Source organism: Lepus europaeus, chromosome 21, assembly GCF_033115175.1.
Source record: "Lepus europaeus isolate LE1 chromosome 21, mLepTim1.pri, whole genome shotgun sequence".
NCBI lineage: Eukaryota > Metazoa > Chordata > Mammalia > Lagomorpha > Leporidae > Lepus > Lepus europaeus.
The window spans coordinates 54,078,233-54,094,229 of NC_084847.1; the positions used below are offsets into that span (position 1 = coordinate 54,078,233).

The 15,997-nt window shown below is 46.1% G+C and overlaps 1 protein-coding gene across 3 annotated transcripts in view; it reads right to left on the minus strand.

Annotated features, from left to right (window-relative positions):
* ZKSCAN1 (zinc finger with KRAB and SCAN domains 1) overlaps nt 1-9,837 on the minus strand; it is a 46,656-nt gene extending 36,819 nt beyond the window's left edge. Inside the window, exons 1-2 of one of the 3 annotated variants that reach the window (XM_062180824.1) lie at nt 9,731-9,837; nt 74-584 (exon numbers count right to left, since the gene is read on the minus strand). In XM_062180824.1, the coding sequence (XP_062036808.1) occupies nt 74-499 (426 nt within the window). In that variant the 5' untranslated portion in view covers nt 500-584; nt 9,731-9,837. Of the gene's footprint in view, nt 1-73; nt 585-8,600; nt 9,338-9,413; nt 9,584-9,730 lie in introns of those variants that run through there. The other 2 variants (XM_062180822.1, XM_062180821.1) reach the window with 2 other exon arrangements.
* Between the last annotated feature and the right edge of the window lie 6,160 nt (nt 9,838-15,997).

Here is a 15,997-nt window from a genome sequence, read left to right on the forward strand (position 1 = left end):
CTTTCTCCTACCTCCCACCTCAAAGTCCATACCCTGCTCACATTATTATAACAGACATCACCTCTCTTTTTACCTGCTGCCCTGAGAGATCAAGCTCTAAGTCTTCTAGAAGGGTCACCGCCTCCTCTCCACTATCAGGCCGGTATTCCTGCAGCCAGAGTTGGAGCTCCTTGGGCAGGATGGAAAGGAATTGCTCCAGTACCAATAGCTCCAGGATCTGCTCCTTGGTGTTTATTTCTGGCCGCAGCCACTGATGACAAAGTTCCTTTAGTCGACTCAGAGCCTCTCGAGGCCCAAAAGTGTTTTGGTAACAGAAGCGCCTGAAACGCTGGCGGAATACCTCTGGGTCGGCAGGAGGCGTCTCCTGCAAGCTGGAATCCTGTCCCCACATGTGGTCCTCCTCATCTTCTTCTTCCACCTTCACTATCACAATTCCATCCTTCTCCTGTGCAGCCTGGGGGGACAGACCTGTGGCTTCCCGTGACTCAGCAGTCATCATTCAGGTCCAGGGAAGACTTGATCCAGGTAGGGTCTGTGCTCACCTTTCTGTACTAGATGTTCTATGGTATGTTTCTGGGTTAGTCCTGAAGCATTAAAAAAAGTTATCAGCACCTTTATAAAGTGACATGTACTGTTACTGCTTCATACAAGGCTACAAATCAAAGCATCAAAGATGCCTCTGAATAATGAAGGAGAAAAAGCTGTACTGTTTTCACTGTCACTTTCCTGTAAACAAAGGTTTACAAACAGCAATCTCAGACAGGCAGCTTCCACTCTCAGGGTGTTAGGAGTCAGAGTCCATGAGTCCAGACAGCTGCGTTTGTAGTGCTTAGCCCAGTGAGTGGCAGGTTAGCATGGTGCTGGGCACCAGACTTAGAGCAGTGTATGCATTCTCCTTTTGACCCCCCAGCAACCCTAGCAGGTAGGCAGAACTGTCAGCACCATTTCAGAGATGGCGTAACTGAGGCTTAGACAGCTGAAGTAACCTGCAGTAGTAGCAGGTGGCTACTCCTTCACCTATCATCTAGCTAGTCTTATTGTTTTTATGGAAGCGTTGGTCAGTCTACAACTGTGGTTTTCCAAGTACAGGGTGAGCCACTAGGGCTGCAGAAAGAAAATATTACCATTTCTAGATTCTAAAAGTGAAAGTCATACTTAACATACCAACTGACACATCTTCACTTGGTTTAAATGTTGAGCATCAGATGTCACACAGGGTACAGGGTATATCCTGAGGGAAGAGCAGGTTTCCCCTTCATCCTTCAATCCCGAAAGGCTACCAAGGTGCCCCTCACTCACCTTAAAAAATTATTTTTGATTAATAGAATCTTAATTTTAAAAAAAATTTGAAAGGCAGATTGAGAGAGGGAGAGAGGTGCTGGCACTCTGGCATTGCGGGTAAAGCTGCCACCTACAGTGCCAGCATCCCATATGGGCACCAGTTTGAGTCCTGGCTGCTCCTCTTCTGATACAGCTCTCTGCTGTGGTCTGGGAAAGCAGTAGAAGACGGCCCAAGTCCTTGGGCCCCTGCACCCGCGTGGGAGACCAGGAAGAAGCTCCAGGCTCCTGCCTTTGGATCCACACAGCTCCATTCGTTGCGGCCATCTGGGGAGTGAACAAGCTGATGGAAGACCACTCTCTCTCTGCCTCTGGGTAACTCTGTCTTTCAAATAAATAAGTAAATCTTAGAGAGAAGGGGCGGGGAAGGGAGAGGTATCTTCCATCTATTGGTTCACAACCTCCAAAGACCTGTTAACAACTGGGGATAGGCCAGAAGCTTCATCAGGGTCTCTCACGTGGGTAGCAGGGACTCAAGCACTGGAGCCATCATCTGCTGCCTCTCAGGATGCGCATCAGCAGGAGGTTGTATCAGAAGCAGAGGTGGGACTTGATTCCAGGCACTCTGGATGTGGGTGCCCCAAGCGGTGCTTAACCCACTATGCCACGCCTGCCCTGTTTACTTGTATATATAGTGATGGACTCTGGTTTAAGAACAGTTCTGTGAAATAACATTTACCTGGCTTAACTAATCTCACCTTCATAAAACAGATAAGCTTTAAAGGTTCTTGCCAAGAAACTACAATTAGAGATAATGATACACATGAAAGTGGACAAGATGATGGCACAGGTGAAGTTTCTAACACAAGGCCTGTGCCAAATTAGGAGGTGAAAATCAAAGTCGATTTAAATTAAACAAAAAATCACCAATGGGCAAGACAGCACTTGCTTTTTTTTATCCAATAGAAATGATACCAACTACTTGGAAAAAAGGTACACATATACACATTTTAAAAACTTGGAAAATCTGCCTAAAAATCTTCAAAATGAAGTCTTTTAGAGGGTCCTTAGCCTTTTTGTTAAAAATATAAAGTACCACTTTTAGATTAGTTAGAAGTGACTTAAGCTCATGGAAAATGGAAATTTACTCTGAATTTCAATGATAAAAACTCTGCAGGAACGGAGGGCAGGACCAATTGTGTTCCTAAGCAGAACTTTCTATTCTTTCATGGGATCTATGGATCTTGGTGAAGAACCTTTCTCACCTCCAATCATCCAAACTAAGCATCAACTTGAAGTTTTAGAAAGAGATCATCAAACTGTTGTATTACAATGAGTTCATCCAAGCTTTCTGAACTAATAAGCATTTCAACTATATGGCTCTCTTTAAATTTTTAAAAATAATTTTGGTGGGAATGGGATCATGTACATTTAATAGTACAAAACTATTTCTAGATAGTACAATTTAATGTATTTTTGTTTTACTATACAAAATACTGGTAGACCAGCACATGGATGTACTTTTTATAAGTAGATGGATTTTACTGATAGGAACGTACAGGAGTCCACCCTTATCTACAGTTGCACTTTGCATGGCTTCAGTTGTTTGCACTCAACTGTTAATATTAAGTGGAAAATTCCCATAATAAAACAATTTATAAGTTCTTAACTTTCACTGTATTATGTTGTTATAATTATATTTTGTTAATTGTTAATTTCTTACTGTACCTAATTCATAAATGAGGCTATCAACTAGTGTGTATATATCAGAAAAAACACAGCTTATAAAAGCTTTGGTACCCAATGCCTTTCATGGTTTCAGGAAACTGCAGGAATCCTTGGAACATCCTCTTTGTGGATAAGGGGTGACTACTGTATGGCCACAAAGTTTGGATCACAAAGATTATGATTTTAATCTGAGATATATTTTAAGAATACTTTTTATACCTCATTTTTTGTCCTTAAAGAAAAATAAACAATTATTAAAATAACAGTCTATAAATAATTATGAATATCACATTAAAAAAATTCTGGGGCCACCATTGTGGTACAGCAGGTTAAGCCACAGCCTGCATAGCAGGCGTCACATTTGGGCACTGATTGAGTCCTGGCCCGTACCATTTCTGATCAAGCATCCCACTCATGCATCTGAGAAAGTGGCAAAAGATGGCCCAAGTCCTTGGGCTTCTTCACCCACATGGGAAATCCCAGATGGAATTCCAGGCTCCTAGTGTCAGCCTGACAGCTCTCTGGCCATTACAACTATTTTGGGGAGTGAACCAGCAGATGGAAGATCTCTTTCTGTAACTCTGCCTTTCAAATAAATATATACTTTTAAGGCTTTCTACCTACTTACAAAGACACCCTGGAAATGAAATAATTTCTCCAATGATTTAAAACTAGTAAAAATCCCATCACAAACCATTCCTCTAACCCTCTGATTGATTCCTTCTGACCTATTTTGTACCCCACTCTGCTTTGCTGAAGTAAATATACTCGGTTTTTCAGCTTCAGAGAAGTTTTACCTCCAACAATCCGACAGTTGCAATTATTCCATTCCCTAAACATTTTCTATGTACCTATAAATTATGCAAGGTGTTCTGTAAGAATGAGGGGGAATAAGAAGGTACACCTGAGTCTGACTTTTGCACAAATCACTATAGTACACCACAGAACACTCTGAGGTCTCAACACAAAAATGCTACAAGAGCCCCAAAGTAACTGATGGATGACTAAAAAGGGAGCTTCCAGAAGAGGGCCCCTGGAGCCGGGGCATCAACAAGACAGGACCTCTACTGGAAGAGGCAGTCATTCCTTTGAATACCTCTTCCCAGCTGGGAGCCACAGTTCCTCCGAACCTTAATTTCTTTCTCATTTTATTCTGAAATGCTATTCTCCTTATAATTACTTCCCAACACCCTAATTCATGTTCCCTAGCTCCTTCCTAGACAAATGCTACAGGCCCCTATAGTTTCTCTAGCTTGTTTCTCAATGTTCCAATACACACAATGCACTAAGGCCAGCGTAGTATTGCTAAAGTATGCTTTTGGTAATTCCCTTTCCCCTGAATATCTGTCCATGAATCTCTGCTATTCACCATTTGAGCATACAGCAGCCTCCACTGTCACCACAAGCTCCTTTCTGCTTTTCCAGTTTTTTTTTTTTTAAGATTTATTTATTTATTTGAAAGGCAGAGTTAATAGAGAGGCGGAGGCGGAGGCGGAGGCAGGCAGAGGCAGAGATAGATCTTCCATCCGCTGGGTCATTCCCCAAATGGCGGCAGCGGCAGGAGCTGGGCTGATCTGAAGCCAGGAGCTTCTGCCGGGTCTCGCATGCAGGTGCAGGGGCCCAACCACTTGGGCCATCTTCTACTGCTTTCTCAGGCCATAAACAGAAAGCTGGACTGGAAGTGGAGCAGCAGGGTCTTGAACTGGTGCCCATATGGGATGTCAGTACTGCAGGCAGCAGCTTTACTTGCTATACACAGCGTCTACCCCTACTTTTCTAGTTTTACCTCCTGTAGCTTTTAATAGTGATTCCTCATGTCAGTCCATCCGGTCCATCAATGGTCCCCCAAAACAGGGCATGACTTTTCATTTTTTGTTAATGATTTACCTTGGTCGGCACTGCGGCTCACTTGGCTAATTATCTGCTTGCGGCGCCGGCATACCAGGTTCTAGTCCCGGTTTCTCCTCTTCCAGTACAGCTCTCCGCTGTGGCCCGGGAAGGCAGTGGAGGATGGCCCAAGTCCTGTGCCCTGCACCCACATGGGAGACCAGGAGGAAGCACCAGGCTCCTGGGCTCAGATTGGCGCAGTGCGCCGGCCGCAGCGCGCCGGCTGTAGCGGCCATTTGGGGGTTGAACCAACGGAAGGAAGACCTTTCTCTCTGTCTCTCTCACTGTCTAACACTGCCTGTAAAAAAAAAAAAAAAAAAAAAATAGGCCGGCGCCGCGGCTCACTAGGCTAATCCTCCACCTTGCGGCGCCGGCACACCGGGTTCTAGTCCCGGTCGGGGCACCGATCCTGTCCCGGTTGCCCCTCTTCCAGGCCAGCTCTCTGCTGTGGCCAGGGAGTGCAGTGGAGGATGGCCCAAGTCCTTGGGCCCTGCACCCCATGGGAGACCAGGAGAAGCACCTGGCTCCTGCCATCGGATCGGCGCGGTGCGCTGGCCGCAGCGTGCCTACCGCAGCGGCCATCGGAGGGTGAACCAACGGCAAAGGAAGACCTTTCTCTCTCTCTCTCACTGTCCACTCTGCCTGTCAAAAATAAAAAAAAAAATTAAAAAAAATATATATCTATATATCTTATTTGAAAGGCAGAGTTACGGGGTTGGGTGGAGACAGATATCTCTTCCACCCACTGATTCACTCCACACATGACCACAATGGCCAGAATTGGGTCAGACTGAAGCTAGGAACCAGGAGCTTTTTCTGAGTCCCCCGTATGGGTGGAGGGGCCTGAGTGCTTGGGCCATTTTTCTCTGCTCTCCCAGGTACATTAGCAGGGAGCTGGATCAGAAGTGGAGCAGTCAGGAATCGAACTGGCACCCAGATGGAATACTGGTGAGGCAGGCAGTGGCCCACTGCATCACGGCTCTGGCCACATGACTTTTCATTTTTACCCTTTGCTGTGAACAATCTCCCACCCTATCAACCCTCATGGCCAAATTTTTACTCACCCTTCAAGGTGCACAAATCTCTCCTAAACACGCCGTACTGAACAACATGACTTTCTCCTTTGGAGACCCTTAGGACTTCCCTTGCTCCTATCTTATGCACTTTGGTTTTCTGAGTCTCATTATTTTGTTTGCAATTCCTTTCTCTACCTCCCAACTTGATCTTAAGCTCCTCATTCAAGGACAGGGACCCTTTTTTTCTCTGTACTTAACTCCTGAGAGCCTGGCCATTTAGCTGTTACACTGAACAGATGCGAAGGACTAGCCAAACCATTCCAGCTCCCCTTGCCGTTTCATTGCATTTAATGGCAGTTAGTAGGCATTAGGAATATTCTACCTAAAGTCTCAATCACTCACACTCAAAAACCCCATCTTTGCTTCCTTTCACCTCATATGCATTTAGTCTCCAAGCCCCAAGGAGACAATTCTTTGTTCATACCACAAATCCAGCTTCCTTTTTGGTCCCCTGCTTTCATTTCCTCCTTACTGTCCCACAATTCATCTTCTACCTTACTCTCAGATTAATCTTCCTAAATGTCTACAGCTGTACAGTCTGTCTATGAACCGGTTACAATTTCCTTTCAAGCTTCACTTCCTACCAAATTCCCCGCTCCAGCAAAAATGAATCCATGAAGCATTTTCCATAGATGCCATGATATTCTGAATGCCATCCACTCCTCACCTCACACTCAAAAGCTTGAGATTTCTTCCCAGACTTCTCTACTTTTTCAAATCCTATTTATCTTTCAAAACTAAGCTAAACTGTCACTTGCCTTTGTCACTGTTCAAGAACTTTCTAGTAGGTTTTTTTTTTTTTTTATTAATAGTTAAAGGCAACATTTGCTGAGTGCTTTCTATGTACCAGGTATATCAAGCAGTTCACCTGAACACACAGTAGTCTCAGGCAGTAACTAAAATTATCGCCTCACTTTATAATGACAAAACATGATGATGATAATGAGGTTACTGGCATTAAATAACTGACTCCAGGTTACACAGCAAGTAAATGGTAGAACCAGGATTTGAAATTGCTCAAGCTCCTTAACTATGATACCAAATTCATCCTCAACCCAACATATGGACTAAGGAAGAGCTTCTGTATACAGATTCTTTCTAAATTGAGGTTGTATGACAGTGACTATGAAGGACCACTCAAGAAAGGGTCTTCTCCACCATTCATTGTTTTCAGAGTCCTGGAAAGGAGAGATACAGCAGGAGATAAACAGTGGGAATGGTCTACAATATAACCTGGTGGGTAACTGGCAGAAGTAGTGTGGCAGCTAGCCTAGCCAGGAATAATCTACTCCAGCTGGGAGCAAGACCTTCTTTGGGTCAGTGGAAATCAACATGAAGAGACCCAAAGGAGGAAATGAGACCCAAATGGACAGAGACGGGCATCGGCAAACCCCTCTGTCCCCAAGTGGGGCAGATTCTCTTTTCCACTCTCAATGTTCTCTGCTCCTGCTCTGGGCCAGAGAAGAGCCACAACAGCAAGACTGTCTGAGACACATCTTCTATGTAATTTCTTATGTTTCTTTGTAATTTTTCTTGCCTTCCTCAACTAGATTATTGTCAAGGTATGCTTTGCACCTCTTAAACCGCTTGGCATGATTCCTTAAAAGCATTAGTTTAAAAAATATATCAGACTGCATTTACAGTGTTACTACTTTTGGGCCATTCATTTTGCATTTATTCCCTGGGCTACTTGTAAGTCTCACGTTAGGATTAATGTTGCTCTACCCTTTACTAGTCGACCTCAGCAAGTCCAACTCTACGCATCAGTTTCCTCATTTGTATAACCTAATGTGAAAACCCACTATTTGCTCCCAGAATTTCTGTGAGGATTAAACAAGTTAACGTGAAGCACTTAAACAGTGTATGGCATTTGGTAGGTGCTAGAGAAATGTTTTTATTTTTTTCAATAAACTTAAAACATGCAACTGTACATTTTAAATTTCAACCTGCTTAACGGGTTAAGCAATGGGAGAAATCCTGAAATAATAAAAGCAGCACAACTTGAAACAACTGAATTGTAGTCTTCGACAAATAGGTTACATATCCCTGAGTGAGTTATTTAACTTCTCTGGTATTCAGAATCCTTATCAGTCAAGGGGGGAGGGAAGGATTGGAGAAGGAGAAAACTATTCTGGGGTCCCCCTGAGTTGAAAAGCATTCTGACATACCAACCACTTTAGATAAGATTACCCCTGGCAACCAGTTTTCACCAAGGATAAATATGAACAATTTTCTTACCAAAAAGGGCTTAGAATTACAAGCTCAGTTTATTTCAAAGGCTGGCTAATCAGCCCATTATCTTTTCCAAGGCAGTCTTCAAAGTTAAACAAACTGCCCCATTATCCCATTTTAAAGACAGAACTATAAAATGTTCTGAAACATGTAAGCTACCTTTAAAAGACAGCCAGCTACCCAAAGAATACTGATAAGCCACAGAATAAGATATAACCAATAAATCATACTTAAACACAACATAAACTATCAGAAAATGTTTTAGTGTTTAGATTAAGTAGAGAATCAGCAAAAAGACTATGGCATTAAATAGCTACCTTCCTCATATTTTAGGATTGGTGAAAACTGACTGAAATAACGAACAAGAATCCTGCACAGTAACCTAGAGAAGATACAAACCTGGAGAAACATTCTGGGATAAATCTTTATTACGGTTCCTTGTGTGGTAGAACTATTTCCCCACATCTGGCCAGCATATACAGTGACAGTGTTCTGTTGACGTGGTTACAACGAATTCTCCACGATTCCATTCAGCAAGTATTTATCTACCACCTCCAATCGGCCTAGCGCTGGCCGTACAATAAATGCTTTCTTTGGTCTGGGGCCATGTAACAGCCACTCTCTATAATCAAAGTATCTTATTGTGTGCTGGAGGCCCTGCAGGAAAGGGAGGGACGGTGGGGGAGTGTCAGGCTACACTGTAGCTTAATTTTTCAACCACACTGAACAAATCAAATCATTTCAAAATCGCAAGGGCCTTTTTGAGGAAACCTAGCTAGTTTTCCTGATGACAAAATTGAGAGTCGGTGTCTCTTCTTCCTCAAGGTCACCCAGCTAATGGGCTTCCCACTGGCCCCGTGCAGATTTCCACAAAATCCCTTCACTCCTCAACCTGCTCCGGGTCAAGCAGCGTTAACTATCCCGACCTCGAAATCCCTCTCGTCTCCCGGACAGCTGCCAATCATTCCATAAAGCTAAAAAGCGAGCGGGGCGTGAGCACTCATGTGGTCTACTCGATCTTTATCTACTACGACCGACCGGACTTTAACAACTCTTTAACCGCTGCTCACTGGCGGGGGTGGGGGCGAGGACAAGCAGGTGATCTGGAAACGTCTGCGGCACCTCGGAACCCTCGGGGTCCTGAAAGACCCAGGGGAGGGAAGGAAAAAAAAAAAAAAAGGAAAAAACCAATAACAACAAAAAGTCTCTCACCGGAATCAAAGCAAATGGCGACGGCGGGGAGAGCAGAAAAATCAAGACAGGGGTCGGTTCGCTCGCGACCCCTTTCTCAGAAACGTCAAACCGCGATGACGACACTGCGGGCGGGGGGCTTCTCCCCGGCCACGGGCCCGCGGCTGGGGCAGGGGCGTCTGCCCAGCAGACAGCGCTTCCCGCGGCAGGGCCCGAGGACGAGGCAGGGGCAGGGAGTCTCTCCGCACTCCGCCGGGGCCGCGGCGGCAGAGCCCACCCGCACGCACACACCCCTGAGGCCTCGCCCGCCCTCCCCAGAGGCCGGCCCCAAGTCTCACCGTGAGCCCCGGGAGCGGCCTGGGGGCGCCGGGCGAGAAAGGGGAGCTGACTCTGGGGCTCAGGCCGGCCGAAGGGCACCGCACACGGACCTAGGCCCTTCCGACGCCTCGACACAGACACAATGAGTCACAAAGGCCGGAAGTGTGTCAGCACCCTGCCTTCCGGGACCGCGCTGCACTTCCGGGTTCCCTCTAGGAGCGCGGGAGGACTTGGCAACTCGGTTCCTGCGTGGCGGGGACCCGGCTCTGGCCTAGGACGGTGGAGCCAAGCTTCCAGCTTTGAGGTTCCTGCCCTGGGCCTCTCCGCCCCCGACCCCACCCAGTTAATTCAGGGACGGGCCAGACTGTCCATCTGAGACACCCGTCCGAGAATTCGATTTATCCCATCTGTGCCATCTGGGGCAGACTTTGTAGTAATTATGGCTCTCACCGAGCAGTCATAATGTTTAGTAATTGTATGTCTGCGGCAGAGAAACCGAAACAAGCGTGTAGACAGGGAGATCAAAGTGAAGCCAGGGATGGCTGTTTTCACAGTGTTCCCACGGAGGCTTCTCTCAGGGCCCGGGAGATGGGTGTTGCTGAGTGGGTGGCGTTTCAAACACTTGGTCCTGTGGGCCAAGGACCTCTTTGTACAAACAAGCTAGTTAGACAGATCTGTGCAGGTGCTGTTACAGCAGTTTAAAGGCAGTTTTAGATCATCCCAGGCGGTTCGGCCTTCGCGATGCTTTTACGGCCTGCCGGGGTAAGGCAGGAAGCAGGCTTTACCTTGTGCAAGGCTGCCCAGGGCCTTTAATGGCTCTGCCTGTCCTCTCGGTTCCAAGGCAGGGTCGTGGGAGAGACTGAACTGACCAGCTTAGCTGCAGGAGCCATACACTATCATTGAAGGACATTTTCTAAAGGGAGAAAAATAATTACCTGTAATCCCTCCACTCTAACACAACTACTACAGCTTTGATTTATTCTTTTCCTACCACACACACACACACACACACTTCAAAAAGTTCACAGAAAATGGAATTAAAAGCTAAGGTTATTTTCATGCAAAAAATTTTGAAATCCATACTTCATATTGATTCTTTTTTTCATAATACATGTCTTCATGAACTCTTTGAAGACCTTTCATATATACTTGTATATATATTATCTACATATATAAAATTCTAAACATTGTTCACATGTGAGATGTTGACTGTATTGAAGTTGCTTTTTCTCCTGCTGCTCAGTGCTATCTTCTTGGTGTCCCCTGGCTTGGAACAGCCAATATTTCAGTGGCCTGAAATACTCCACTAAACAAGATTGCTTTGCATAGTAGATTTTGTTGTCTGAATCCATGAGAAAGATTATAACAGCATAGAACCGGAACCAATCTCAAGCGAATGTTTAGTGTGACATCTTCGAGTCTCTCAGTCATCTCAACCATAGGAGTGAGTCCCTGGCCAGCTCTCTAATGCTTATTCGCTTTCCAGCCAGCCCTAGGATCTTCTATTCTATTGAGAATTAAAAAAATTATTTATTTATTTGAAAGGCAGAGCTACCAAGAGAGAAGGAGAGACAGAGACAGAGAGATCTTCATCCACTGGTTCACTCCCCAAATGACCTCAACTGCTGGGGCTGGGCCAGGCCGAAGCCAGGAACCAGGGCCTTCTTCCGGGTCTCCCACATGGATGCAGGGGCTCAAATACTTGGACCATCCTCCTCTGCTTTCCCTGACCATTAGCAGGGAGCTGGATCAGAAGTGGAGCAGCCGAGTCTTGAACTGGTGCCCATATGGGATGCAGCATCGCAGGCGGAGGCTTAACCCACTGTACCACAGCGCCACCCCAAGTTTATTTCTTTTTAAGTATGTCCCCACCTTACTCCTGAATACCATGGAATCCAGCCAGCCAATGGCTGCGATGAATTTAGTTGTTGCTTGGGGGTGAGGTGGAGCTGTGGGGAGTTGCCTATCTGTTGAGCACAGGCTATGGCAAGCTACTGTTGCCAAATATGGTATGGAATCAGAATTACCACAGTCTAATTTTTCCAAGTAAAAAATAGTAATTGGATTTTTTATATGAGATTTATCACTTTTTTACATGGTACTTGGCAAACAAGGTGCAGTCACACAGAACATGGAAACAGGAGTTCACCACCTCTGAATTGTGTGCAGACAGGTTGTGGGTGAGTGGCCCACCTTCTACCTCCGATTTGAAGAGCCCTGTGACTAGGAGGCCTCTCCTTTATTAGATGAGGTCCCTCTTTGTTTCCCTAAACAACCACCAGCCTGTGAGGCAAACGCTGACCTTCTGCTACAATGCAAAACCATGGTTGCAATTCCTTCCCTTTCAAAGAATAGAGTCTTTCTCTTCGCGCCATAGGAGGAAATGCTCTCTCATCCTGCAGGTGAGCTCACTGGATCCTCAGTAAAGGAAATTGGCCTTGGATGGCGAAAGATGCAGCTGATTCTTTATTCGTGACCTCACATAGCCTTAGATTAGAATCTGAGTGAATCTTGTGGTCCTCAGCATCATGGGGTTGGTGATGACCTTGAACAAACTGACAGGATCTGCAGGCTGCCCACCAGCCCTGCTGCTTGCAGGAATTAAGGAATTCTAGGTGGAAGGAGGCCAGGCTACAGATGGCTGTAGTGGGAGGGCAGTCCAGAGAGAAACCCCAGGGTCTGTGTAAGGTCACTTCAGCCAGGTTCCATTTGACCACTGTCTGTGTAACCTTCCCCATCACTTCGTCTCTCCCAGCTGCAGTAGGTCACGTTCAAAACGGGGCCAGAAAAACACTGCAGTATGCCTTCCACCTGCCTGGACAAGACAAGCCAACATGGGCAAGCCTGTGGTGCTACTCAGATGTTGTAAAGTGGTCTTTACCAAGAGAAATCTTCAGGGAACACTTGTTCAGGTGTGTGAGATGAGGGGTGGAGTGGGGACAGGTTGGAGGATAGCATTTCTGTTATACTCAGAAATCATAAGGAAATAATATCAGCTTGGAAGAAAAACATGCATAAAGCTCTCTTTAGAAAGAAAATATTAAGCTGTAAGTATCAGTCTCACTTTAAGGAAGGGAATACTTATTTTTGCTCAGTTTAGGGAGCTGGGTAGGCAGTGGCTCTCAAATGTGGTCCCCAGCCCATGGGCATCAGAATCTCCTGGGACCTGGTCAGAAATGCACATTTTGAGTCCTGCCCTAGACCGACCAAATCAGAAACTCTGGGGGGTGGGACCTAGTAATCTTTGTTCCAAGAAACTCCAGATGACCTTGATTCGTGCTAAAGTTTGACAACCACTCTTTAAATGAAATGTTCTGATGGCTGGAAATAGTAGAAAAGACTCAAAGCAAAAATTTGTTTTGTTTATATCATTCTTTTTTTAAAAGATTAATTTTTTTGAAAGGGAGAGAGGGAGAGAGGGAGAGAGAGAGATTTCCCATTGCTGTTTTACTCCCTAAATGGCCACAATGACTGGGGCTGGGCCAGGCTGAAGCCAGGAGCCAGGACCTCCATCCAGGTCTCCTGTGTAGGTGACAGGGGCCCAGGTACTTGAGCCATCTTTTGCTGCTTTTCCAGGTGCATTAACAGGGAGCTGGATCAGAAGCAGAGCTGCTAGGACTTGAACTGGCACTCATATGGGATGCTGGTGTTGTAGGCAGCGGCTTAACCCATTGTGCCACAATGCTGGCCCCTATATCATTCTTAGACCTTTTTTCTTTCTTTTGTCTTTTTGAAATTCCTGGCCCTAAAAAACAAACAAACAAACAAACAAACAAACAAAAACAGGAGCTCTCCTAGGACTAATGAAAGGAGTTGTTTTGTCCTATTTAAGAATACAAAATGAGGGGCCAGTGCTGTGATACAGCAGGTTAAGCAGCAACCTGCATGCCAGCATCCCATATGGGCACTGGGTCAAGTACTAGCTGCTCCACTTCCAATCCAGCTCCCTGCTGATGCTCTTGGGAAAGCAGCAGAAGATGGCCCTAGTCCTTGGGCCCCTGCCACCTATATGGGAGACCCAGAAGAAGCTCCTGGCTTCGGATTGGCCCAGCCCTAGCCATTGTGGCCATTTGGGGAGTGAAATAATGATGGGAGATCTCTCTCTCTCTCTCTCTCTCTAACCTTTCAAATGAATAAATAAATAAGTGTTAAAAATGACTTATAGTTGGGTTAGGATTCTAAATAAAATTTTTATTAATTATTATTTCTTTTATTTGAGAGAGAGCTTTCTCTTCCATTCATGGTTTCACTCCCCAAATAACTGCAACAGCCATGGCTGGACCAGGTGAAACCAGGAGCCCAGAATCCAATCTGGGTCTCCTACATGGACAGCATAGATCCAAGTGCCTGCTCCTTCCTGGGGTGGACATTAGCAGGAAGCTGGACTACGGGACAGAGCCAGCACTCCAACCCAGGCACTCAGAAGCAAGATGTGGGCATCCTGAACGGCCAGATGCCTGCCCCTAGTGTGATAATTCGTGATGATTTCAGATTGTATTGATATAAATGAAGCACAGCACTGTTAATTCAGCTTTTTCCTTAGGTGTGTTATTATAAAAAGCTATCAAAAGGGTAGGGCAAGCCGGCGCCGCGGCTCACTAGGCTAATCCTCCGCCTTGCGGCGCCGGCACACCGGGTTCTAGTCCCGGTCGGGGCACCGATCCTGTCCCGGTTGCCCCTCTTCCAGGCCAGCTCTCTGCTGTGGCCAGGGAGTGCAGTGGAGGATGGCCCAAGTGCTTGGGCCCTGCACCCCATGGGAGACCAGGAGAAGCACCTGGCTCCTGCCATCGGATCAGCGCGGTGCGCCGGCCGCAGCGCGCCTACCGCGGCGGCCATTGGAGGGTGAACCAAGGGCAAAAGGAAGACCTTTCTCTCTGTCTCTCTCTCTCTCTCTGTCCACTCTGCCTGTCAAAAAAAAAAAAAAAAAAAAGGGTAGGGCAGATTAGGAAAAATTCATTGTTCTTTGTTTCCTTTGACAGTTTAAGAAAATGGCGATTTCTGATAGCTTTTCCTGAGTTTCTCAGAGTTTGTGTGTGTGTGTGTGTTATTATTCTTTTCACACCTGTAGTTCCTGAGTGAAGTGGTGTGTTGTGTTGCAGAAAGTGTTTGAGATTTTGAGATAAACTTAGAAAGCTGAGACCTGGGCCGGCGCCGCGGCTCACTAGGCTAATCCTCCGCCTTGCAGCGCCGGCACACCGGGTTCTAGTCCCGGTCGGGGCACCGATCCTGTCCCGGTTGCCCCTCTTCCAGGCCAGCTCTCTGCTGTGGTCAGGGAGTGCAGTGGAGGATGGCCCAAGTCCTTGGGCCCTGCACCCCATGGGAGACCAGGATAAGCACCTGGCTCCTGCCATCGGATCAGCGCAGTGCGCTGGCCGCAGCGCGCCTACCGCGGCGGCCATTGGAGGGTGAACCAAGGGCAAAAGGAAGACCTTTCTCTCTGTCTCTCTCTCACTGTCCACTCTGCCTGTCAAAAAAAAAAAAAAAAAAAAAAAAAAAAAAAAGCTGAGACCTGGCTAGGAGTTTGCTAGTTTCGTGGTCCTGGGCAGGTTCCTTGTCTTCAGTAGACCTCAGCTAATCTGTAAAGCTAATCTGTAAAACGGGAACAATAATAATAATCTTTTAGAGTTGTGAGTTAAATGCAGAGATGTTTGTATAAATACTTCTCCAAGCCCAATTTTAGGACTGTTCTCAACTAAAGGTTTATCTTTAGTGAAATTAGGGCACTCCCTTAAAAAAAAACACTCAATTGCTTGGAGGTGCTGTGTGAAAACAGCAGGCTAAAATTTGGTAGGGCTTTTCATGTTCTGGTCTGCTGGAAATTTTAAATACTTGGAAATGAAAAAATTTAGCTTTGAGTTTTTCTTTCTTTCTTTTCTTTTTTTTTTTTAAAAAGATTTATATATTTATTTTAAAGAGTTACATACAGAGAAGGAGAGGCAGAGAGAAAGAGGTCTTCCATCTGCTGGTTCACTCCCTGATTGGCTGCAATGGCTGGAGCTACACCAATCCGAAGCCAGGAGCCAGGAGCCAGGAGCCAGGAATTTCTTCCGGGTCTCCCATGCGGGTGTAGGCACCCAAGGAGTTGGGCCATCTTCTACTGCTATCCCAGGCTATAGCAGAGAGCTGGATGGGAAGTGGAGCAGCCGGGACTCGAACAGGTGCCCATATGGGATGCCGGCACTGCTGTGGCTTTACCCGCTACGCCACAGTGCTGGCCCCTGAAGTTTTCAATACTGGAAAACTTTCAAGTCTAGGGTTTGCAGCCAGGAAGGGCTGCTTTCCCACAG